Raw genomic sequence first — 24,519 nt, 5'->3', positions numbered from 1 at the left:
CAGTCAGGCAGCTCCTCCCTCTGCTGGTCATAAACCAGTGGACTATGGAAGCTCCCCAGTTCTGGGTAGGTTCTGATTGACCAGAGAGCAGCATCTGTCAGGGTTCTGACATCTTCTAGAACTCTGGGACAGCTGTTCTTCAAGTTCACTGGGCCATATTGAAGATCTGGATCCTCTGATATGATATATGGGAGAATCTTGGCCTGCAAAAAACAATGATGTTTAGTATATGGGAAATGTTTCCCTCCTGAGTAATGCTAAAGACCCGTTCCAAAGGTTTTTCTTCACTTAACTTTTTTTTTCATTGGTATAAAGTCACAGCGGTGACCTTGGGACATTGTCCCCTGGAGCAGTAGAATGTCCAGGCAGAATGTCCAATTGCATTCTCCATAATATAAAATATATTCAGTATCTAATATGGAGAGTAAACAACCCCCCCATAAATTCTGTTACAGATGTGTAGAGCAAGGAACTCCAGGGCAGGACACACAGGGGACAATTTTCTGAAAATATAACCTTCTAATCTAATTTGATCACCAGCAATTTGTTTATACTTGTTCGTATATCTATATGAAGGATCCCCATGTGTATGGCCCCAAACCAAAACATTTTTGTTTTGTTTTGCATAGAGCCGGCAAAGCTTTGATCCCTTATTACATTTCATTGCTTCCTGGGGAACCAGTAGGGAGATTTCTACTCACTTTCTCAGTGACACCAGAAGCTTCACTTTTCCCTTTATTGAGATATCAATTTTGTGCAGAGCGGCCCTTTAGGAGAGCTGCATGTTGTCTGGTAGCTAAACAGACAAATAAAGTAGCAGACATTATTCTTAGCAAATACAATGCTATTGTTCATTTTGTAACCAACCCAAACTTCCTTCACAGAGCAGAAAGCGTTTTTTTTTCTAACCCAGCAAAAATTGTGTTATTATAATTTTACCTGGCAGTCAGGGTTGCCAACCTCCTGCAACTTTTTTTTTACTGACAGAACAAGGAAAATTTACTGACAGAGCACCTTTTTTTTTTTTTACTGACAACCTAAAAAAATGACTGAACTCCTATTAGAAACGAAACCAGTATAAACACAATCTGTAAACGCTGACAATTTCCAATAATAATTGGCCTAGTTTAAATTTAAAAAGTCGACACAGCATGACAAAATATCAGCCACTCTGCTGGGATATGGTTGAAAAACAAGTTCTATTATAAATGTGAAAGAGAGCAATGGGCATGATCAGAGTCTTAACAGTGGGAGTGGCCTAAAAGGGGATGATTAAACAGAACTGCTCCCTGACCACCTACCCACCATCTACCTCTAAATAAACATAGCAGCTGCTTGGGTAAGTATGCATTGCCATGGCCTCCATGCTTAGCTTCAAAGTGCTGCAATTTTAACTTGACATGTCAAGTTTCATAGGCGACATTGCCTGTCAAACTGGCCAGTTGAGTTCAATAGGGCTGTGCATGCTTGGCTTGTGTTTGTTACACAGTATTTCAATGCAACATTCCAATTTGGCTGGAAAAAAACACATTCAGGAGGCAGAAGTATCACCTTCTGTACTAAAAGGGGCAATAAATACCAGGAGTGTGTGCTACATACAGAGTACAGGGTTCAAGTGTACGCTACATAGGGAGTGCAGGTTTCACGGGTTCTCTGCATACAGAGTGCAGGTTTCAGGGGTGTGCTGTATTACAAGGGTGCCCCCTTTTCTCCCAAATCGCCGCCTGTGCTCTACTTCCACCCCTAATTGCCTCTCCTTGACAGTACCTGGTAGAGAACTGCAGCTGAAGAAGAGCAGGGCAGGTTATATAGGAGGAGAGTGTATCGTAGCCGCGGGGGGGGGGTTGTCACAAGCTTCAGGAGCTGCTGCCGCCAGGCAAGCACTGGGTTCCAACTACCTATCTATGCAGAGAGGTGGCAGATGGAGCACAGTTGAGATCATTCTGCAGCCAGAACTAAAGGTTCAGGATTGGCAAATGCAGCCACCTGCTCCTTCTGCCGCTGGCTCCAGCCTGCTTCTATTTAAAAATGATCCCAACTGTCTTCAAACTCTTCCTGGACAAGTGGCTGCTGGTGCTGCATCTAGCTGTCAAGAGGTTCTTTCTTACACTTGACAAGCCAACACTAACCTGCCTGAAGGACTTATTTTTACTGACATAACATTTCTCTAACGGACATTTACTGACAGATGTAAAAATCACAGATTTTTACAAACTGACTGAATAAATTTATTGATGGTTGGCAACCCTTGTTTAGATGGGTCTTCTTTAAAGTTGATAGAAAATGAGAGCTGATTGAGTCAGCTAGGGGGCGATGATGCTCATTATGCCACAATTCAGTATGTAAAATGAATGCTGTGACAGGAGAGAATGACATTTATTAACCACTTCAGCCCCGGAAGGATTTACCCCCTTCCTGACCAGAGTACTTTTTGCGATACGGAACTGCGTCGCTTTAAACTGACAATTGCGCGGTCATGCGACGTTGCAGCCCAACAAAATTGACGTCCTTTTTTTCCCACAAATAGAGCTTTGGTGGTATTTGATCACCTCTACGGTTTTTAATTTTTGCGCTATGAACAAAAAAAAGCGACAATTTTGAAAAAAAGCAATATTTTTTACTTTTTGCTATATTAAATATCCCCCCCCCAAAAAAAAAAAAAAAAAAATATATATATATATATATATATATATATATATATATATATATATATATATATATATATATATATATATATTATATATATATATATATAAAATTTTCTCGGTTTAGGCCGATATGTATTCTTCTACATATTTTTGGTAAAAAAAATCACAATAAGCGTATATTGATTGGTTTGCGCAAAAGTTATAGCGTCCACAAAATAGGGGATAGATTTATGGCATTTTTTTGTTATTCATTTTTTTCTTATTGGTAATAGCGGTGATCTGCGATTTTTATCATGACTGCAACATTATGGCGGACACATCGGACACTTTTGATACTATTTTGGGACCATTGTCATTTATACAGTGATCAGTGCTATAAAAATTCACTGATTACTGTGTAAATGACACTGGCAGGGAAGGGGTTAAACACTAGGGGGCGATCGGGGGGTTAAGTGTGTCCTAGGGAGTGATTCTAACTGTGGGGGGGATTGTCACACTAGAACATGACAGCGATCACGGCTCCCAATGACAGGGAGCAGTAGATCTCTGTCATGTTGCTAGGCAGAACAGGGAAATGCCTTGTTTACATAGTCATCTCCCCGTTCTGCCGCTCCGTGACACGATCGCGGGCGCCCAGCTGACATTGAGTATGCGGGACACAGGGGCACGCCCACAGAACACGCGCCCGCCCACTATGCCGATTTAAAGAGGGACATACCTGTATGCCCATTAGCCCAGCTGTGCCATTGTGCTGACGCATATCGTCGTGCGCTGGTCAGCATGTGGTGAAGGGTTTGCCAAAGATATAGTTTTTAAATAACTAAATAAACTCAAAATTATTTCTCCAGCTAATAAAGCAATTGAAAAGACAGAAGCAAGACACATACTTGAATATGGCAAGTAAACCTTTCCTGGCAGATTGAACAGGTGTCCCTCTCCCATCTCCAAATGCAGGCGGTGTGAAATTGGTCTTATAATTTGTGCTCCCTCTTCCAATTGCTGTAAGTAGATGCTGTAAGCAGGACACTCTTCTCCCTGCTGATTATGGAGAGGGAGACTCTGGATGCTCCCTGGTTCTTGGCAGTTCAGAATGACCACAGTACGCCTGTATCTTGCAAGAGAGAGAGGGTTCTGACGTCTCTGGTGCAGCTGATCTACAGTCACGGTCAATGGGCGCATTGTGTCTCGGGTTGGAGTCATGGTTCTGATGTCTCTAGTACAACTGATGTTCAGACTCTCTGCCCCACAGTGGAATTCTTGCTCTTCTCCTTTGAGGTATGGGAGAATATTGCCCTGCAATAACAATAAACAAGGCAATAATAATTAAAAGACAAATTCCAAATATTTCTCTAAATGTGATTGTTATTTTCATAAATATTAAATCATAATTTACAATACATGACAGTAATCAAATCTGTCTCAAAGTATAGCAATAGCTACTCTAAAGTCTGCACTAGCGACTATAAGAAACCTGACCTGATCACTTCTTATGTGGAAATCTGTCTTATTTTCTGTGATAAATCTGTCTTTGAGCTTTGAAAACTGTTGCACTTGGCTGCCCAGAAATACAGACACACAAGTCAGGAAATTAGTAGCAGAGACTTTATTGAAGGAGATGCAGCCTGGTTTGCAACTAATCACCGGCTGTTGGATTACCTGAACTGTGCCTGCAATTGATTGGCTGCAGGCGCTGTTCAGCCAACAATTTTCAGGCTGGCTTTTGTAGTCAGCATTTGTTGAGCTGGCAGGGACACCCACTGTTAGAATTCGGCCAAAATGCCAAGGCCCACACGGCACCTCCGTGAAGCGGGATCTGCTTGCTTAGCTTAGCTGAGCAGGCAGATGACAGGTCCATGTCCACTCAGCTATGCAGAGCGGACCCAGACACAGCCCGCTCTCATCTGTGGGGTAATTGGATGGAAACGGACCGCCTGTCCATTTCCATCCAACCCAATCCACCAGACAGGTGGCAAATAGGTCCCCCCTCCGTCTGTTTTTGGTGGACAGGATCAGACATCCGCTGCTCCATAGAAGAGACTGGAGAGTCCGATCAGGTCCACCATAAAAACTGACAGGCAGACCTGATTGGATCGCCTGTGTGAAAGGGGCCTTACAGTGTATAGCCAGCTTAAGGATGGTGGTGTTAACCCAGTCAGTGGTGTCACAAAGGTAGATGAGGACGCATCCTTCTTTCATAGGCTGTGGAGAATGGGAGAATTCCACTTCTATCTGCGCTACTGCAGTTGTGCTTTACCTGCCTGTGCCCTGGAATGAAAATATGATCTTCATCCACTGTCTGCAGAACTCCTGAGTACCATGGTGGACCACACCTGCATAATGTACATTGAAGCAGCCGTTTGTAATGAAAAGGGGACATCGCAGGCACATTGGAAGACAGAGACAGAATGTTGTCACCCTATACCAGTTTGTGTCTGAGCAATGACTTTCAAGGCATTTTGATTAATGAAAGCTTCAGATCCAAAAATGTTACAAATTATGTTAATTTAAATCTTAGAGATTAAATGAGATTTTCGTGATTTTGTTTACATATATGTTAACGGTTAGGACACGATAATAGGCACAGAGCTCGTCTTTGGTTAACCCCTGTATAAGGTGAGTTTTGCTTGATGGACCACACACTTGCAGAACAAATTACTGGTGTGACTGCACATGCACAATTGGCGAAACATGACCCAAGCAGCAAGAGTTTCACCAATGTGCATGTACCGCCAGAGCAGTACTGTCAGTTCTGCTTCCAGCTGTGAATGAGCACGGGATGTGCTGTATCGCCGGAACACTTGGTTCAGAGAAAGGTAAGTTAAGGGTGCTGGTGTACAGTATTCAGGATTTTATGGGTGTACATGGAACCATAGCAATGCATGTGGCCAGTATAGGACTCAACAGTGCAGAGGGTCCAGTACAGACAGGGCAGTGATGATTATTTATTTAAGCAGCAATAACAGTTTGAACACAGAGAAAAAATGGATGTATATAAAGTTCAAATATGTCTAGTATTTACTATGCTGCCATTCTAGGTTTGAAATGCAATGGGTGATGTAACCAGGGGGCTCATTATGATCCTACTATGGGGATACACCACTCCATGCTGGGCCAATTAATGCAGTCAGATGGTGAGTACATAGCCCTGGGTGATCTTCAACTCTGGTGGTTTATAGCTTAAAATAGAAATATATGCAAAACTTTCTTTTTCATTTTGGATAGCGCAAGGGAGGGCTATACTCTCTGTCAGATATTTTTTTGCCATCTGTGTGTCATTGCAGAAATTTCCCTTCACTTTCTGTCCCATAGCCAAACAGGAAGGGAGAGGAAATCCTTCAAATTAGGGGAATTCCTTGGGGACCCCCAGGCCATCAGAACTAGTGTCCCCATTGGAAGATTTCCTCTCTATTACTTTTCTGGAGACAACCTAAAATTTTGAATTTTCTTTTACTTTCAGTGATAATAGTAAACAGGACATACAGACAGGATTAATCTCCTTAATGGGGGCACCGGGGGCACAGACAGAAATAAAAACTGACAAGCATTCTAATTGGCCTCCACTCTATACAAAACAAAAAAAAAAATGTTTTGTCTTTAGTTATACTTTAACCACTTCAATACCAGGCACTCATGCACCTTCCCGCCCAGACCAATTTTCAGCTTTTAGCACTCTCACACTTTGAATGACATTTACTCACTCATGCTACACTGTATCCAAACAAAATTTCTATCATTTTCTTCTCACAAATAGAGCTTTCTTTTGGTGGTATTTAATCACCACTGGGTTTTTTATTTTTTGCGATATAAGCGAAAAAAAATGCATAACTTTTGAAAAAAAACACACTTTTTTTTAGTTTCTATTGTAAAATTTTGCAAATAAGTCATTTTTCTTCATAAATTTGTGCCAAAATTTATACTGCTACATATCTTTGGTAAAAATAACCCAAATTAGTGTATATTATTTGGTCTTTGTGAAAGTTATAGAGTCTACAAACTATGGTGCCAATCACTGAAAATTGATCACATCTGATCACACCTGATTTACTGAAGGATCTAATTTCTTGAGACAATGAGAGCCGGTTCACACTGGGACGACTTGTCAGGCGACTTAGCCGCCTGACAAGTTGTGTCCCGTTCTCTACAATGGAACTGTTCTAATCGGAGCGACGCAAGTCTTAGAAGACTTAGAAAAATGTTCCTGTACGACTTTGGGGGCGACCTGAGGCGACTTGCATTGACTTCTATATAGAAGTCATTTTGCAAGTCGCCGCTGCAGTCGTATTCAAGTCATCTGAGTCAGTCGCGCTGTAAGTCGTGCTGCCTCAGTGTGAACCGACTCTAACAATCCAGGAAAGTACAAATCCCCCACAAATGACCCCTTTTTGGAAAGTAGAGAGTCCAAGGTATTTACTAATAGGCATGGTGAGTTTTTTGAAGTCTGAAGATTTTTTTTACACAAACTGGTCATATAAAGAGGTTATTTCTCTCACACGGCATATGCATAATTGCAACTACACTCCAAAATACATTCTGCTGCTCCTCCCGAGTATGGCGATACCACACGTGTGAGACTTTTACACAGCCTGGCCACATACAGAGGCCCAACATTGAATTAGCACCTTCAGGCGTTATACAAGCATAAATTGCACCAGGACAATGGATTGTCCACAAAATTACCCCATTTTGGAAAGCACACACCCCAACGTATAATCTATGAGGCATAATGAGTCTTTTGAACAGTTCATTTTTTTCCAGAAGTTTTTGGAAAATGTGGAAAAAAAATGAAAATGCATTTTTTTTTTTACAGAAGTTGTCACTTTATAAGATATTTCTAACACATAGCATGTACATAGCAAAAATGTACACCCCAAAATGCGTTCCGCTACTCCTCCTGAGTATGGCGATACCACGTGTGAGACTTTTGCACAGCCTGGCCACTTACAGAGGCCCAACATCCCAAGTAGCACCTCCAGGCATTCTAGTAGCATTAATTACACATATCATTTTCTGACTACCGATCACATTTTTGAAGGCCCTTCATATTTCCAACACATAGCAGGTACATACCAAATAACAAAAGATTACCTGTGGTTTTAGAAGTGCAGTGGTCCACATAGAAGAGCATCGGTCCAGGCAGCAGGCAGGAATACTGTCCATAGTTCGTACAGGCAGAGATACTGCCAGCACAGCCAGAGGACAGCCAAAGCACAGGTCCAGGTAGCAGGCAGAGGTGTCCCGGCAGAAGTACTGTCCAAAGTCAATAGAGGCAGCAGGCAGATATATGGTCAACACAGCCAAAGTATTGGTCCAAGCAGCAGGAAGAAACATGGTCCATAATGTCATGGGTCATTACAGGCAGCAATATGGTCAGCACAGCCAAAGTATTGGTCCTGACAGCAGGAAGGACCATCAAGCTTAGGGCCAGGGGGACAGGGGTAGAGGCTTCTCCCACCCAAATCGCTTTGAAGCCTCTGGGCAACCAGACCCTGTTCTGGGAGCATAGAAAACAAAAAACAGTTTTTCTCAATATACTTGAGATAGGTGATTTGTTGGTTTTGAGTTGCTTTTTTGGTAGCAGACAAACAAATTAAAAAGGGCCATGTGAAACAGGTGAGACGCAACTTTCTTGTACCAATAACGGGACTTTCTGGTTGATAAATAAGGCTGTAGCATCTGATCGTTTAAATCCACCCCCCCATGTACATATTGTAGTCGTGGACACATTCGGGCTTTACAATGGGGCCGCGTCTTCTTTGGATCTCCACCACGGTGTCATTGTGGATGGTAGAGAGGATGTGGACATCTTTCTTGTCCTTCCAGTTCATGGCCAACACCTCCTCATTCCTCATGAATGCCAATTCTCCGTTTTGCAATTTTTTTGTCAACAGATTTGGTGGGAATCCCTTCCGTTTTTTTTTTTTTTAAAGTACCGCAGGCCGGGGTTTTTTTACTATAAAGGTGACAAAAAAGGGGCAGGCAGGCTAGTTGTCGACATATAAATGGTATCCTTTTTCAAACAGGGGGTATGCCAGCTCCCAGACAATTTTCCTACTGGTTCCAATATATGTGGGGCAATCACGGGGCTAGAGCTGAGAGTCTTTGCCTTCGTAGATCCAGAATGTGAAGACGTATCAAGTGGCTTGGTCGCATAAATTATTTAATTTCAGCCCATACCTGGCTCTCTTGCTTGGTATATACTGCTTGAAGTGCAGTCGGCCAGTGAAATGAGGGACTCGTCCACACAAATTTTTTGGTCTGGGATAAAAACATCTCTAAATTGCTGGGAAAATGAATTGATTAGGGGGTATATCTTGTATAATTTGTCATGGTTGGGATGACATTGGGGAGGGCACTGTGAATTGTCATTGAAGTGGAGAAAATGCATAATCATGTCGTATCTTGTCCTGGACATGACAGCGGAATATATGGGCATGTGTTGGATGGGGTTGGTGGACCAATATGCATGGACATTGTTCTTTTTTGTAAGCCCCATATTAAACGTGAGGGCCAAAAACAATATAAATTCGTACAGTGTTAGGCGTCGCCACTGGAACATGCGGGTGTAGGAAGAATTGGGGTTGGCAGCAATAAATTGGGATGCATACAGATTAGTTTGATCCACCATATTCTGCAGCAAATCTTGTGGGAAAAATAAACAAAAATAATTGAATTGAGAAAATTTCGTAGTGTCGGGCTGCACACCTGGCTGTGCAGTGAAAGGGGGGATGATAACGGATCCTGAGTTGGCAGGCAACCATAAGGGGTTTGCCAGGGCATTGGGAAGGTAGGACTGGGGCTGGGTTCTTCGGGTTGGGCGTGTGATTCCAGTACTTGTACTGGGCTCCTCTTCCTGGGGTTTGGCGCTGCTGGTGGTGGGCAGATCTCCTGATCTTGGTCCTGATCTTGGTCCAGATCTCAATCTTTTGGGAGGGACGGTTACCTCAGCGGACTCGGACTCTGATCCACTATCCTTCACTTGCTCGTATTCCGAACCAGAATTGGATGATGGGAGCTCCCCGCTGCTTTCATCATCCGATATGGTAAGAGTAAGAATTAGTGGCGGGCCTGTGTGGCGGTACTGATGGCAGTACAGGTGGCGGTATGGGTGGTGGTACTGATGGCGGTACGGGTGGTGGTGGCGGTACCAATGCTTCAGGAGACAGTCATAGACTGGAGACACATTACATGAAACTGCTAGAGATCACTGCTATTACAGCGCCTTTACAAATCAATAACTCCACATTTGTGCTCCTAATGCCGTGTACACACGACCGGACTTTTCCACCGAACTGGTGCGACGGAACGAATCCAACTGACAATTCGATCGTGTGTGGGCTTCATCTGACCTTTTCTGTTGAAAAATCTGTTGGACTTTAGAAATAGAATATGTTTCAAATCTTTCCGACGGACTCGAGTCCAATCGAAAAATCAGTTCATCTGTGTGCTAGTCCGACGGACAAAAAAGGACGCAAGGGCAGCTATTGGCTACTGGCTATGAACTTCCTTATTCTAGTCCGGTCGTACGTCATCACATTCGAAACAATCGGACTTTGGTGTGATCGTGTGTAGGCAACTCCGTTTCGTTGGAACTCCGTCAGAACTCTGTCGAAAAGTCCTTCGGAGTTCAGTCCGACGAAAAGTCCAGTCGTGTGTACACGGCATTTGCCCACTTAAAATAACTTGTGCTGCATTTAAAGTTTCTTTTTGCAAGATCTCTTATAAGGCCTTGTGCACACTGGACATTTTTGCAGCTGCTTCTAGGGGCGGCAGGCGTTTTTTTTTTTTTTGTCCTGCATCTAATCTCCCTTGCATGTTAGTCTATGTGCCCATGCACATATAGGCTTTTAGCAGCGTTTAGTGGCATGGGGCTTTTAGAGGCAGGAAAAAAACCCCACTACCAGTGCATCCAGGAGCAGCAGAGTTTTGGCATGAAAAACGCTTGACGCTGCTAAATGCGTCTAAACGCTAGGCACGTTTAGCGCTTGAGCGTTAATTCATTTTAATGGCCAAAACAAATTATTATTCTGACCAATGAAATTAATGAATGCCCAAGCTCTTGATGCCTGTAAATGCTCCAAAGTGCTTGTAATAACTTTAGACACTTTTTAAAAGTGTCAGGCTTTTTTTCTGCAAAAATGCTGCTGCCAGGAGGAAAGGCTTCTAGGAGAGTTTGCAATGCATCCTGTGTGCATGAGGCCCAAAAGATACCTTTTCCCGCGTTTCCTTTAATGGCTAAAGCCCTGATGCCCAACCTGCAGTCTGGGGACCACATGTAGCCCTTAAATACTGTTTGTGTGGCCCTCAGGGCACCTGCAGAGACTAATCTGTGTTTCTCTATTGCCCTGTTATAGCAGTGATTTCTAACAGTTTCATGTAATATGTCATCAGTCTATGACTGTCTCCTGAAGCATGTCCCCAGTCTCCAACAACTTCTACAGCATGTTCACAGTCTCTGATTGTCACATGCTGCATATCCTCAGTCTCTGGCCATTTCTTCTGTCGTGTCCACAGTCTCTGACCATCTTTTCTATCGTGTCCACAGTCTTTGACCATCTCTTTTATCATGTCCACAGTCTCTGACCATCTCTGTTGTTGTGTCCACAGTCTCTGACCATCTCTTTTATCGTGTTCACAGTCTCTGACCATCTCTTTTATCGTATCCACAGCCTGACTATGTCTTTAATTGTGTCCACAATCTCTGATCATCTCTTATTGTGTCCACAGTCTCTGATTATCTCTTTTATCGTGTCCGCAGTCTCTGGCCATCTCTTTTATCATGTCCACAGTCTCTGACCATCGCTTTAATCATATCCACAGTCTCTGACCATCTCTGTTGTCGCGTTCACAGTCTCTGTCCATCTATTTTATCGTGTCCACAGTCTCTGACCATCTCTTATATCATGTCCACAGACTGTGTCCATCTCTTATATCATGTCCACAGACTCTGACCATCTCTTATATCATGTCCACAGACTCTGACCATCTCTTATATCATGTCCACAGACTCTGACCATCTCTTATATCATGTCCACAGACTCTGACCATCTCTTGTATCATGTCCACAGACTCTAATCATCTCTTGTATCATGTCCGCAGTCTTTGACCATTTCTTGTACCATGTCCACAGTCTCTATCGATCATCTCTTATTGTGTTCATAGTCTCGGATCATCTCTGTTATCGTGTCCACAGGGTCTGATCATCTCTGTTGTCATGTCCACGGTTTCTGACCATCTCTGTTGTTGTGTCCACAGTCTTTGACCATCTCTGTTGTCGTGTCCACAGTCTATGACCATTTCTGTCGTCGTGTCCACAGTCTTTGACCATCTCTGTTGTCGTGTCCACAGTCTCTGACCATCTCTTTTATCGTGTATATAGTCTCTGATCATCTCTTTTATCTTGTCCACAGTCTCTGACCATCTCTATTATCGTGTATATAGTCTCTGATCGTCTCTGTTGTCGTGTCCACAGTCTCTGATCATCTCTTATTGTGTCCACAGTCTCTGATCATCTCTTTTATCGTGTCCACAGTCTCTGATCATCTGTTATCATGTTCACAGTCTCTGGCCATCTCTTTGATCGTGTCCACAGTCTCTGAAAATCTCTTTTATGGTGTCCACAGTCTCTGACTATCTTTTTAGTCATGTCCAAAGTCTCTGACCATCTCTTTTATCTCTGACCATATTCTCTATTATGTCCACAGTCTATGACAGTCTCTTGTATCGTACCCCTAGTCTTTGACAATATCCTGTTGTTTGTCTGCTGTTTCTGACGCTGAATATTCACTGAGTTTTGTGTGCAGCCCTTTGATGATGTCAGGGGCTGCACTTGAGGCCCCCAATTTAAGGAAAGTTGACCATCACTGGGCTAGAGTAATTACCAAAACACAGACTACTATCTGCCGAGGCTCAGAGAGTGGCACAAGTGCCAGAAGGTCACAGGTTGGGCACCAGGGCTCTACACAATGGCTAAGAAAGCAAACATTGATGCCCTTGTTATAGTAAAATCAGTGTTAAAAACTGAGTAAATATCTGAGGGGACAATCCACGAAAGCTCCAAATGCAAGCATTGTCACTGGAAACCAAGCAACTATTGTCTGATGGATGATTAGAATAGCACAGGCTTATAATAGTTCAACTGAAAGTCTTCCTGAACTGAGCAGCAGCTGTCAGCATTGCAGTATTTTACAGGTCATAGGACTAATCATTTATAGCTGCCTTGTGAATAAATGACTTAAAGGATTACAGCTGTCTACCTGCACATAGCAGTACAGGAGGGAAGAGCTGTGTGATTGTGTGTATGGGAGAGGTTGGTGAAGGAGCTGTGGCAGTCTAGTAGTATATACTGTAAAAGAGATTGGAGAAAAAGCTGTGACGGTGTATGGAAGAGGCCAGTGAAGGAGCTGTGGCAGTCTAGTGTATGGGAGAGGTCAGTGAAGGAGCTGTGGCAGTCTAGTGTATGGAAGAGGTCAGTGAAGGAGCTGTGGCAGTCTAGTGTATGGGAGAGGTCAGTGAAGGAGCTGTGGCAGTCTAGTGTACGGAAGAGGTCAGTGAAGGAGCTGTGGCCGTGTAGCATATGGAAGAGTGTAGTGAAGAAGCTGTGGCAGTCAGTGTATGGAAGATGTTAGTGAAGGAGCTGTGGCAGTCTAGTGTGTAGAAGAGGTCAGTGAAGGATCTGTGGCAGTCTAGTGTACGGAAGAGGTCAGAGAAGGAGCTGTGGCTTTCTAGTGTATAGAAGAGGTCAGTGAAGGAGCTGTGGCAGTCTAGTGTATGGAAGAGGTCATTGAAGGAGCTGTGGCAGTCTAGTGTATAGAAGAGGACAGTGAAGGATGTGTGGCAGTCTAGTGTATAGAAGAGGTCAGTGAAGGAGCTGTGGCAGTCTAGTGTACGGAAGAGGTCAGTGAAGGAGCTGTGGCTTTCTATTGTATAGAAGAGGTCAGTGAAGGAGCTGTGGCAGTCTAGTGTATAGAAGAGGTCAGTGAAGGTTATCTGTGGCAGTCTAGTGTATAGAAGAGGTCAGTGAAGGAGCTGTGGCAGTCTAGTGTATAGAAGAGGTCAGTGACGGATCTGTGACAGTCTAGTGTATAGAAGAGGTCAGTGAAGGAGCGGTGGCAGTCTAGTGTATGGAAGAGGTCAGAGAAGGAGCTGTGGCTTTCTAGTGTATAGAAGAGGTCAGTGAAGGAGCGGTGGCAGTCTAGTGTATGGAAGAGGTCAGAGAAGGAGCTGTGGCTTTCTATTGTATAGAAGAGGTCAGTGAAGGAGCTGTGGCAGTCTAGTGTATAGAAGGTGTCAGTGAAGGATCTGTGGCAGTCTAGTGTATAGAAGAGGTCAGTGAAGGATCTGTGGCAGTCTAGTGTATAGAAGAGGTCAGTGAAGGATCTGTGGCAGTCTAGTGTATAGAAGAGGTCAGTGAAGGAGCGGTGGCAGTCTAGTGTATAGAAGAGGTCAGTGAAGGATCTGTGGCAGTCTAGTGTATGGAAGAGGTCAGTGAAGGATCTGTGGCATTCTAGTGTATGGAAGAGGTCAGTGAAGGAGCTGTGGCAGTCTAGTGTATGGAAGAGGTCAGTGAAGGAGCTGTGGCAGTCTAGTGTATGGAAGAGGTCAGTGAAAGAGCTGTGGCAGTCTAGTGTATGGAGGAGGTCAGTAAAGGAGCTGTGGCAGTCTAGTGTTGGAAGAGGTTAGAAAAGAAGCTGTGGCAGTCTAGTGTATGGAAGAGGTTAGTGAAGGAGTTGTGGCAGTCTAGTGTATGGAAGAGGTTAGTGAAGGAGCTGTGGCAGTCTAGTGTATGGAAGAGGTCAGTGAAGGAGCTGTGGCAAGTGCCGGGATATGCAATTAGCGGACCTCCAGCTGTTGCAAGACTACAAGTCCCAACATGACTCTGCCACTGGGTGTCATGCTTGTGGCTGTCAGAGTCTGCAATGCCTCATGGGACTTGTAGTTCTGCAACAGCTGGAGGCCCGCTAATTGCATATCCCTAGTCTAGTGTATGGAAGAGGTCAGTGAATGAGCTGTGGAAGTCTAGTGTATATGAGAGGTTGGTAAAGGAGTTGCCATCACCACCTATGCAGGAGAGGAATGGGAGTTAACTTTTACTGCCATGACCACCAGTGCAGGTGGGAGGGTTAACTTTCACTGCCATTGACCCCCCCCCCCCAGTGTCAGTGAAATGTTAAACCCCCCCCCCCGGCATTGGTGGTCATGGAAGTAAAGTTTAACCCCTTCTCCTCCTCTCCACATTGGCATAGTTGCCAACATTTCCCAAGAAATTTTAGGGACACTTTTTTTCTCGAAAGGCAGTGTAGGCAGAGTCATATGGTAATTAGGGGTCGGGGCATGCATTTTGTGGGTGTGGCTTAAATGATGCTAAATATCGGGCGTGGCTTAAAGGGGTGTGGTTAAATAAAGTCGGAGATTATCTTGCCCCCCCATGCAATTTTGCTCTCCATCCCAACATCCCCCAAAAAAACCTATTAAACACACACATAGACTTATCTAAAAAAAACTTTAATAATGTAAACGGGTCCACACTCACTGATTGGCTGCTAGAGATTACTGCAGTTAGTGCAAACGACGGTCAGAGGCTGCAGACATAGTACAGAGACTTCAGGCGTACTACAGAAGAAGGTCAAAGACTGCAGGCGTAGTACAGGAAGAGGGTCAGAGACTGCAGGCGTAGTACAGGAGAGTGTCAGAGACTGCAGGCATAATACAGGAGAGGGTCAGAGACTGCAGGCGTACCACAGGAGAAGGTCAGAGACTGAAGGCATACTACAGGAGAGGGTTAGAGACTGCAGGCGTACTACAGGAGAGGGTCAGAGACTGCAGGCATACTACAGGAGAGTGTCAGAGACTGCAGGCGTACCACAGGAGAGGGTCAGAGACTGCAGGCATACTACAGGAGAGGGTTAGAGACTGCAGGCGTACCACAGGAGAGGGTTAGAGACTGTATGCGTAGTACAGGAGAGGGTCAGAGACTGCAGGTGTAGTATGGGAGAGGGTCAGAGACTGCAGGCGTACTACAAGACTGGGTCAGAGACTGCAGGAGTAGTACGGGAGAGGGTCAGAGACTGCAGGCGTAGTACAGGAGAGGGTCAGAGACTGCAGGCGTAGTACAGGAGAGGGTCAGAGACTGCAGGCGTACTACAAGACTGGGTCAGAGACTGCAGGAGTAGTACGGGAGAGGGTCAGAGACTGCAGGCGTACTACAAGACTGGGTCAGAGACTGCAGGCGTAGTACTGGAGAGGGTCAGAGACTGCAGGGGCGTACTACAAGACTGGGTCAGAGACTGCAGGCATAGTACGGGTGAGGGTCAGAGACTGCAGGCGTACTACAAGACTGGGTCGAAGACTGCAGGTGTAGTACAGGAGAGGGTCAGAGACTGCAGGCGTAGTACAGAAGAGGGGCAGCTGCTTTGGGCCCCACAGCAATGACTGTGCCCGGGGTAGATGCCCCTTTTCCACTGCGTGTTAACGACAGCCCTGATCCATATATGATTCAAATACATACCTTAATTTGGGCAAACTGTAGCTTGCAGGACCTGGCTGATACAGGAACAAAATAGTTCTCCTCTACATGTCTCCCACTGGCCCTTGAAATCCTGTGCTTTGTTTGAGCCTTGCTGAGACCTGAGGGTAAGCAAGGGTCAAGTGAAAACAAAAAAGGCCCACATCAGGCCTTAGTTCACATACAGACCATGCACTGCTGCTTCTCCTCCCCCCACAAAACAAACAAAAAACAACAAAAGAACAAAAAAAAGGCCCCCATCTTCCAATCATTTTTGGCATTATTTCGACTTGCCGTGTTTGAAGGAAGAAAAATGCCGACTATGACCCTAAGAACATAGTTACATAGTTACATAGTAGGTGAGGTTGAAAGAAGACACAAGTCCATCAAGTCCAACCTATGTGTGTGATTATATGTCAGTATTACATTATATATCCCTGTATGTTGCGGTCTTCAGGTGCTTATCTAATAGTTTCTTGAAGCTATCAATGCTCCCCGCTGAGACCACCGCCTGTGGAAGGGAATTCCACATCCTTGCCGCTCTTACAGTAAAGAACCCTCTACGTAGTTTAAGGTTAAACCTCTTTTCTTCTAATTTTAATGAGTGGCCATGAGTCAGTTTTATTGATCCGTACAATCAAGCACGGAGGTGGAAACATTGCTTTTGGGCTGTTTCTCTGCTAAAGGTACAGGCAGACTTTGCCGCATTGAGGGGCCAATAGACAAGACAATATATTGTAAAATCTTGGATGAGAACCTTCTTCCCTCAGCCAGAACACTGAAGATGGGTCATGGATGGGTCTTCCAGCATGAAAATGACCCAAAACATACTGCCAAGGGAACAAAGGAGTGGCTCAAGAAGAAGTACATTAAGGTCATGGAGTGGCCTAGCCAGTCTCTAGACCTTAATCCTATAGAAAATTTATGGAGGGAGCTGAAACTTCGAGTTGCCAAGCGACAGCCAAACAACCCTAAGGATTTAGGGAAGATCTGTAAAGAAGAATGGAACAAAAACCCTCCTGAGATGTGTGCAAACCTGGTAACCAACTACAAGAAACCTCTTACCTCTGTGCTTGCCAACAAGGGTTTCTCCACCAAGTACTAAAGTCTTGTTTTTCTTTGGGATCAAATACTTTACTCACTGAACTGCAACTCAATTTATAACATGTGTACTATGTGTTTTTCTGGATTTTGGCTGATATTCTGTCTCCATTATTTAAATTACACCCATGATAACAATTATAGACCCTTCATTTCTTTGTAAGTGGGCAAACTTACAAAATCTGCAGGGGATCAAATCATTATTTTCCCCACTGTAGAGGAGGGTGCTGAATGAGCTGTATATAGGAGAGGTTGTATATAGAGGAGGGGGCATATAGCAGAGGGTGGTGAAGGAGGTGTAAATACGAGTGGGTGTATATAAAGGAGGGTATATATAGGAGAGGGTGTATATAGAGGAGGGTGTATATAGAGGAGGATGGTGAAGGAGCTGTATATAGGAGAGGGTGTATATAGGATAGAGTGTATATAGGGGAGGGTATATACAGAGGAGGGTGCATATAGGAGAAGGTGCATATAGAGGAGAGTGTGTATAGCAGAGGGGTGTATATAGGAGAAGGTGTATATAGAGGAGGGTGTCTATAGCAGAGGGGTATATATTGCAGATGGGTGTATATAGGAGAGGGTATATATAGAGGAGGGTGTATATAGGAGAAGGTGTATATAGAGGGTATATAGAGGAGGGTGTGACAACACTGAAGAAATGACATTTTGCTACAATGTAAAGTAGTGAGTGTACAGCTTGTATAAGAGTGTAAATTTGCTGTCACTTCAAAATAACTCAACGCACAGCCATTATTGTCGAAACTGCTGGCAACAAAAGTGAGTACACCCCTAAGTGAAAATGTCCAAATTGGGGCCAAAGTGTTAATATTTTGTGTGGCCACCATTATTTTCCAGCATTGCCTTAACCCTCTTGGGCATTGAGTTCACCAGAGCTTCACAGGTTGCCACTGGAGTCCTCTTCAACTCCTCCATGATGACATCAAAGAGCTGGTGGATGTTAGACACCTTGCGCTCCTCCACCTTCCGTTTGAGGATGCCCCACAGATGCTCAATAGGGTTTAGGTCCGGAGACATGCTTGGCCAGGCCATTACCTTTACCCTCAGCTTCTTTAGCAAGGCAGTGGTCGTCTTGGAGGTGTGTTTGGGGTCGTTATCATGTTGGAATATTGCCCGGCAGCCCAGTCTCCGAAGGGAGGGGCTCATGCTCTGCTTCAGGATGTCACAGTACATGTCGGCATTCATGGTTCCCTCAATGAACTGTAACTCTCCAGTGTCGGCAGCACTCATGCAGCCCCAGACACCACTCATGACACTCCCACCACCATGCTTGACTGTAGGCAAGACACACTTCTTTGTACTCCTCACCTGTTTGCTGTCACACAGGCTTGACACCATCTGAACCAAATATGTTTATCTTGGTCTCATCAGACCACAGGACATGGTTCCAGTAATCCATTTCCTTAGTCTGCTTTTCTTCAGCAAACTGTTTGCGGGCTTTCTTGTGCATCATCTTTAGAAGAGGCTTCCTTCTGGGATGACAGCCATGCAGACCAATTTGATGCAGTGTGCGGCGTATGGTCTGAGCACTGACAGGCTGACCCCCCACCCCTTCTGTTTCAGGGTGTTGCCAATCTTCTTATAGCCTAGGCCATCTTTATGTAGAGCAACAGTTCTTGTTTTCATATCCTCTGAGAGTTCTTTGCCATGAGGTGCCATTTTGAACTTCCAGTGACCAGTATGAGAGAGTGAGAGCGATAACACCAAATTTAACACACCTGCTCCCCATTCACACCTGAGACCTTGTAACACTAATGAGTTACATGACTCCAGGGAGGGAAAATGGCTAATTGGGCCCAATTTGGACATTTTCACTTAGGGGTGTACTCACTTTTGTTGCCAGCGGTTTAGACATTAATGGCTGTGTGTTGATTTATTTTGAGGGGACAGCAATTTACACTGTTATACAAGCTGTACACTCACTACTTTACATTGTAGCAAAGTGTCATTTCTTCAGTGTTGTTACATGAAAAGATAGAATAAAATATTTACAAAAAATGTGGGGGGTGTACTCACTTTTGTGAGATACTGTATATATAGAGGAGGAGAGGGTGTATACAGGAGAAGGTGTATATATAGAGGAGAGTGTATATAGGAGAAGGTGTGTGTATATATAGAGATATATATATATATCTATATATAGATATATATCTATATATAGATATATATATATAGAGAGAGAGAGCGAGAGAGAGTAGAGGGGTGTATATATAGAGGAGAGTGTATATAGGAGAAGGTGTGTGTGTTTATATATATATAAAGGAGGAGAAGGTGTATATATATATATAGATATGTATATATCTATATCTATATATATATAGAGAGAGAGAGAGAGAGAGAGAGAGAGAGAGAGAGAGAGAGAGAGAGAGGAGGAGGAGAAGGGTGTATATAGGAGAAGGTGTGTATATAAATATATATATAAAGGGGGAGAGGGTGTATATAGGAGAAGGTGTGTATATAAATATATATGGAGGAGGAGAAGGGTGTATATAGGAGAAGGTGTGTATATATAAATATATATAGAGGAGGAGAAGGGTGTATATAGGAGGTGTGTATATATAAATATATATAGAGGAGGAGAAGGGTGTATATAGGAGGTGTGTATATAAATATATATAGAGGAGGAGAGGGTGTGTATAGGAGAAGGTGTGTATATAAATATATATAGAGGAGGAGAAGGGTGTATATAGGAGAAGGTGTGTATATAAATATATATAGAGGAGGAGAAGGGTGTGTATAGGAGAAGGTGTGTATATAAATATATATATAGAGGAGAAGGGTGTATATAGGAGAAGGTGTGTATATAAATATATGTAGAGGAGGAGAAGGGTGTATATAGGAGAAGGTGTGTATATAAATATATATAGAGGAGGAGAAGGGTGTATATAGGAGAAGGTGTGTATATAAATATATATAGAGGAGGAGAAGGGTGTATATAGGAGAAGGGTGTATATAGGAGAAGGTGTGAATACATAAATAAATATAGAGGAGGAGAGGGTGTATATAGGAGAAGATGTGTATATAAATATATATATAGAGGAGGAGAGGGTGTATATAGGAGAAGGTGTGTATATAAATATATATAGAGGAGGAGAAGGGTGTGTATAGGAGAAGGGTGTATATAGGAGAAGGTGTGAATACATAAATATATATAGAGGAGGAGAGGGTGTATATAGGAGATGTGTATATAAATATATATATAGAGGAGGAGAGGGTGTATATAGGAGAAGGTGTGTATATAAATATATATAGAGGAGGAGAAGGGTGTATATAGGAGAAGGTGTGTATATAAATATATATAGAGGAGGAGAAGGGTGTATATAGGAGAAGGTGTGTATATAAATATATAGAGAGGAGGAGAAGGGTGTATATAGGAGAAGGTGTGAATACATAAATATATATAGAGAAGGAGAGGGTGTATATAGGAGAGTGATGCAGTGTCGGGTCTCCTCCTCCTCCTCCTGCTCTCAGTGTCTCTGTAGTATAGAGTAGTTGTATGAGGCGGTCGGTCGGTTGGTCGGTGGGTGGGTCGGTAGGTGTCAGTGTGAGTTGCTCTCCTCCAGTGCCGGCTATGGTAGAGGTGGGATTGCAGTGCTCGGTGTGGTGAGACTTTGCAGTAAGTTGTACGGTGGAGAGGAGAGGAGAGGAGGACATGGCTCAGCAGCAGTCGGCGCCCAGCTCGGACACCCTGGCGGTCCCGGAGGTGGACGGCGGACACGGAGGGGGAGGGGGTGGTGGCGGTAATCCGTACCTGAACGAGGATCTGGTGAAGACTCTGCGGGAGAACCTGTTGCAGCATGATAGACCGCGGACCCCGAGGAAGACTTCCACCGCCTCTCCCCGGCTCTCCCCCATCATCTCCCCCAGGAACTCTCCCCGGCTCCTCCGCAGGATGCTCATCAATAGTAATATCCCCAAACAGAGGAGGTTCACTGTGGCCCATACATGGTAAGAGGGGGGCACAATGGGCAGAACCCACACCAATACCCATCTCCTATCTTATATATGGGTTGTTTACTATTTGGTTATGTATATTATATAGGGGTACATATAACATAGGGGTGTGGATTACAAAGCAGTGCAGACTATATGGGGGGGGGGGGATTAAATATATGGGGTGCATACCATATAGGGGTATTTATTTTATAGAGGGTGTATATTATATAGAGGAGGTACATATATAATATAGGGGTGCGCACTATATACATAAAATATAGCAGTGCATACTATATATGTGTACATATAATATAGGGGTACATACGATATAGGGGTAAATATAAAATAGGGGTGCATGCTGTATAGGGGTGTTTATTGTGTAGGGGTGTATTTTATATAGAGCTACAGACAATATATAGGGGTGTATATAATATAAGGTTGCACACTCTATACGAGTGCATACCATATAGGGGGTATATATATAATATGGGGTTCACATAATATAGGGGTGCATACTATATAGGAGTATATATCAGGTATGGGGGGAAACGTTATAAGGGTATATATAATATAGAGATGTATATCATAAAGGGTGCATACTATATAGGAGTACATATTATATAGAGGTGTATGTTGTATGGGGGTACATATATAGGGGTGTGTATTATATAGCAGTGCAGACTATATAGTAGTGTATACTATATAGGTGTATATTATATAGGGTGTGTGTAATATATATATATATATATATATATATATATATATATATATGTAATATAGGGGTACATATATTATAGGATGCATGATACATAGGGTATTATATTATATAGGGGCACATACTATATAGGGGCACATACTATACAGGAGTATATATCACATAGGGGTGTATAGTATATAAGGGTACATATAATATAGGGTTGTATAGTATATAAGGGTACATATAATATAGAGGTGTATAGTATATAAGGGTACATATAATATAGAGGTGTATAGTATATAAGGGTACATATAATATAGAGGTGTATAGTATATAAGGGTACATATAATATAGAGGTGTATAGTATATAAGGGTACATGTTATATATGGGGTACATATAATAGAGGTGTACAGTATATGGGGGTCCATGTAATATAGGAGTGTATAGTATATAGGGGTGCATATAATATAGAGGTATATAGGGGTACATGTTATAAAGAGGTGTACAGTATATAGTTACATATAATATAGGGGTACAGTATAGAGTTACATATAATATAGAGGTGTATAGTATATGGGGGTGCATGTTATAAAGAGGTGTACAGTATATAGAGGTACATATAGTGGGGTGTACAGTATATAGAGGTACATATAATATAGGGGTGTACAGTATATAGGGGTGTATATACTATACAGGGTGTATTCACAGTGCAGTGAACCTCAACAATTAGCAATCCTCATCCAAGGATGACCACACACACGTACTGATATGATCATGTAATCGATCATTTGATGGGAGTAAAATGATGGAATGAAATCAGAGTCTTAGATGGCGCCCCCTCTCTGTTCCTTTTGATTTAGGGATCTTTCAACCAATTTTGAGACTGGCAGGTAGATACTCAGTGGTGGAATTTTATCAATCATTTCTGACTGAACTAATATCTGTGTGTGTCCAACTATTGATGATAATACCGATCAATGTAATGATGGTTTTTCATAGATCATATCTGATTTTCAATTGATCCGGTATGTGTTGTGGTGTTTTATATTTTATTCGGTGATGAATCACTCGTACCTGATTGATCCCACATTGATACCTGTACAGCCACCATACCGGGTATGAGAGGAGCCGGGTTGCCGTTGGTTACTGCATTTTGTACATGGCCGTTGCCTGTATTTCTGGAATGAGAAGGGAGGAATCTTCCCTTTAATATTGGAGGAGGATGTGTAAGTGTGTACAGTTCTGTTCTCTCTCTCATAATATATCAGGCAGTGTGGAGTGTTATAACCCCCAACATCCAGACATTTTGCTATATCAGGACTGCAGTGCCCGCCGTACAGCCCGGTTGCCGTTGGATACTGATTATTGTACATTGTCATTGCTCCTTAGGCGGATGTCAGACGAGCAGATCTGCTGCTAGCGATCAAGGATCACTAAGAGGCTGCCTGTTTGTCCCTATGGAATTGTTCCCTTTGAGACTGGGGCAGTGAGATGTGGCCAGCGGTGGAGATCCAACAACATGAAACCAGTGACATACGTGACATTGAAGGAACAAAACGGACTCGATTCCCCCGTCCACACACTCAATGTGGATGACAGGATCCTCCCCACTGAGCTTTGTATTCTGACATTGAGGAGACTTTCCTACCATCAGAATACACTGATCAGCGCTGCAGGATATCTCCAGCAGGGCGGATCAAACTGGGAAAATCCAGCAGGGTGGTTGTACAGAAGTTAATCGGTAGATCAACTTCTGTACAACCTCAGTGCCCATACGTGGATCACCGGGGGAACCAGCTGAATTTCAATCCACCTATGGCCAGTTTAGCCCTGGTTTACATTGGAGTGATTTGGCATGCTATTTGACATGCCAAATCGGTGGCAACGGCACCGTACAAATCGATGCGACTTCCCAAAAGTAGTTTATGTATTACTTTGGGCAACTTCGAGGTGCGATTATAATTGGCATCTGTGCAGCAACCCACACAGATGTCTCTGAAATCGCCCCCGAAGTCGGGACTGACATATGGGAATGAAATCGTGCGAGTTCAGCTTTCATTCCCGCTCTCAGTGTGAACCTGGGCTTAAAGAGGAACTGCAGTCTGCTCACATAAGTTGTAACAAAAACATCTTTGCCATTCTGAAGCTTCCCTCCAACCACTTTTCATATTTTATATATATTCTGCGATTCTGTATTTGCCAAATATGCTGCAGAAATCTCCCTCCACTGAGTCTGGCTGTAACCATTTTAACTGTGGGCAGCTGAAGCTGCTGCCTGTTCACTTCCTGGATTTACAGAGAGGCACACCTCCAGCTCCGCAGCTCTCATTGGTCCTCTTATGACTCATCCCCCCTCCCTTCCTGGCAAACTCTCAGGAGAGAGAGAGCTGTGCATTATGTAATAAGCCTAGGCTTTTTACCAGACAAGAAGTGGGTTGTATAAGGGGTTTACTGGCAGAAAAAAAATGTTTTACTATCCAAAGTTAAAACAACAACAAGGGCAGAAGATTTAATAGACGGAAAGATGAAAACAATGACTGAAGTTCCTCTTTAAGGCCTCAAGTACACAGCAGCAAAGGGGTGGTAAAAATAGGTAGTTGATTAACAATTTCGC

General features: G+C 43.5%; 1 protein-coding gene across 2 annotated transcripts in view; it reads left to right on the top strand.

The window, feature by feature from the left end:
- The window catches only part of PDE4D (phosphodiesterase 4D), a 1,265,930-nt gene that overhangs the window by 213,750 nt on the left and 1,027,661 nt on the right, over positions 1 to 24,519 (top strand). The window contains exon 1 of one of the 2 annotated variants that reach the window (XM_073623095.1): positions 19,294 to 21,219. The exons of the other annotated variant lie outside the window; for it this stretch is intronic. Within the exon in view, the coding sequence (XP_073479196.1) occupies positions 20,924 to 21,219 (296 nt within the window). The 5' untranslated portion in view covers positions 19,294 to 20,923. Of the gene's footprint in view, positions 1 to 19,293; positions 21,220 to 24,519 lie in introns of those variants that run through there. 2 annotated transcript variants of the gene reach the window in all.

Source organism: Aquarana catesbeiana, linkage group LG01 (genome assembly GCF_042186555.1).
Source record: "Aquarana catesbeiana isolate 2022-GZ linkage group LG01, ASM4218655v1, whole genome shotgun sequence".
NCBI lineage: Eukaryota > Metazoa > Chordata > Amphibia > Anura > Ranidae > Aquarana > Aquarana catesbeiana.
The sequence above is the reverse complement of the archived record's forward strand: the minus strand, read 5'-3'. Positions and strand labels throughout refer to the sequence as shown.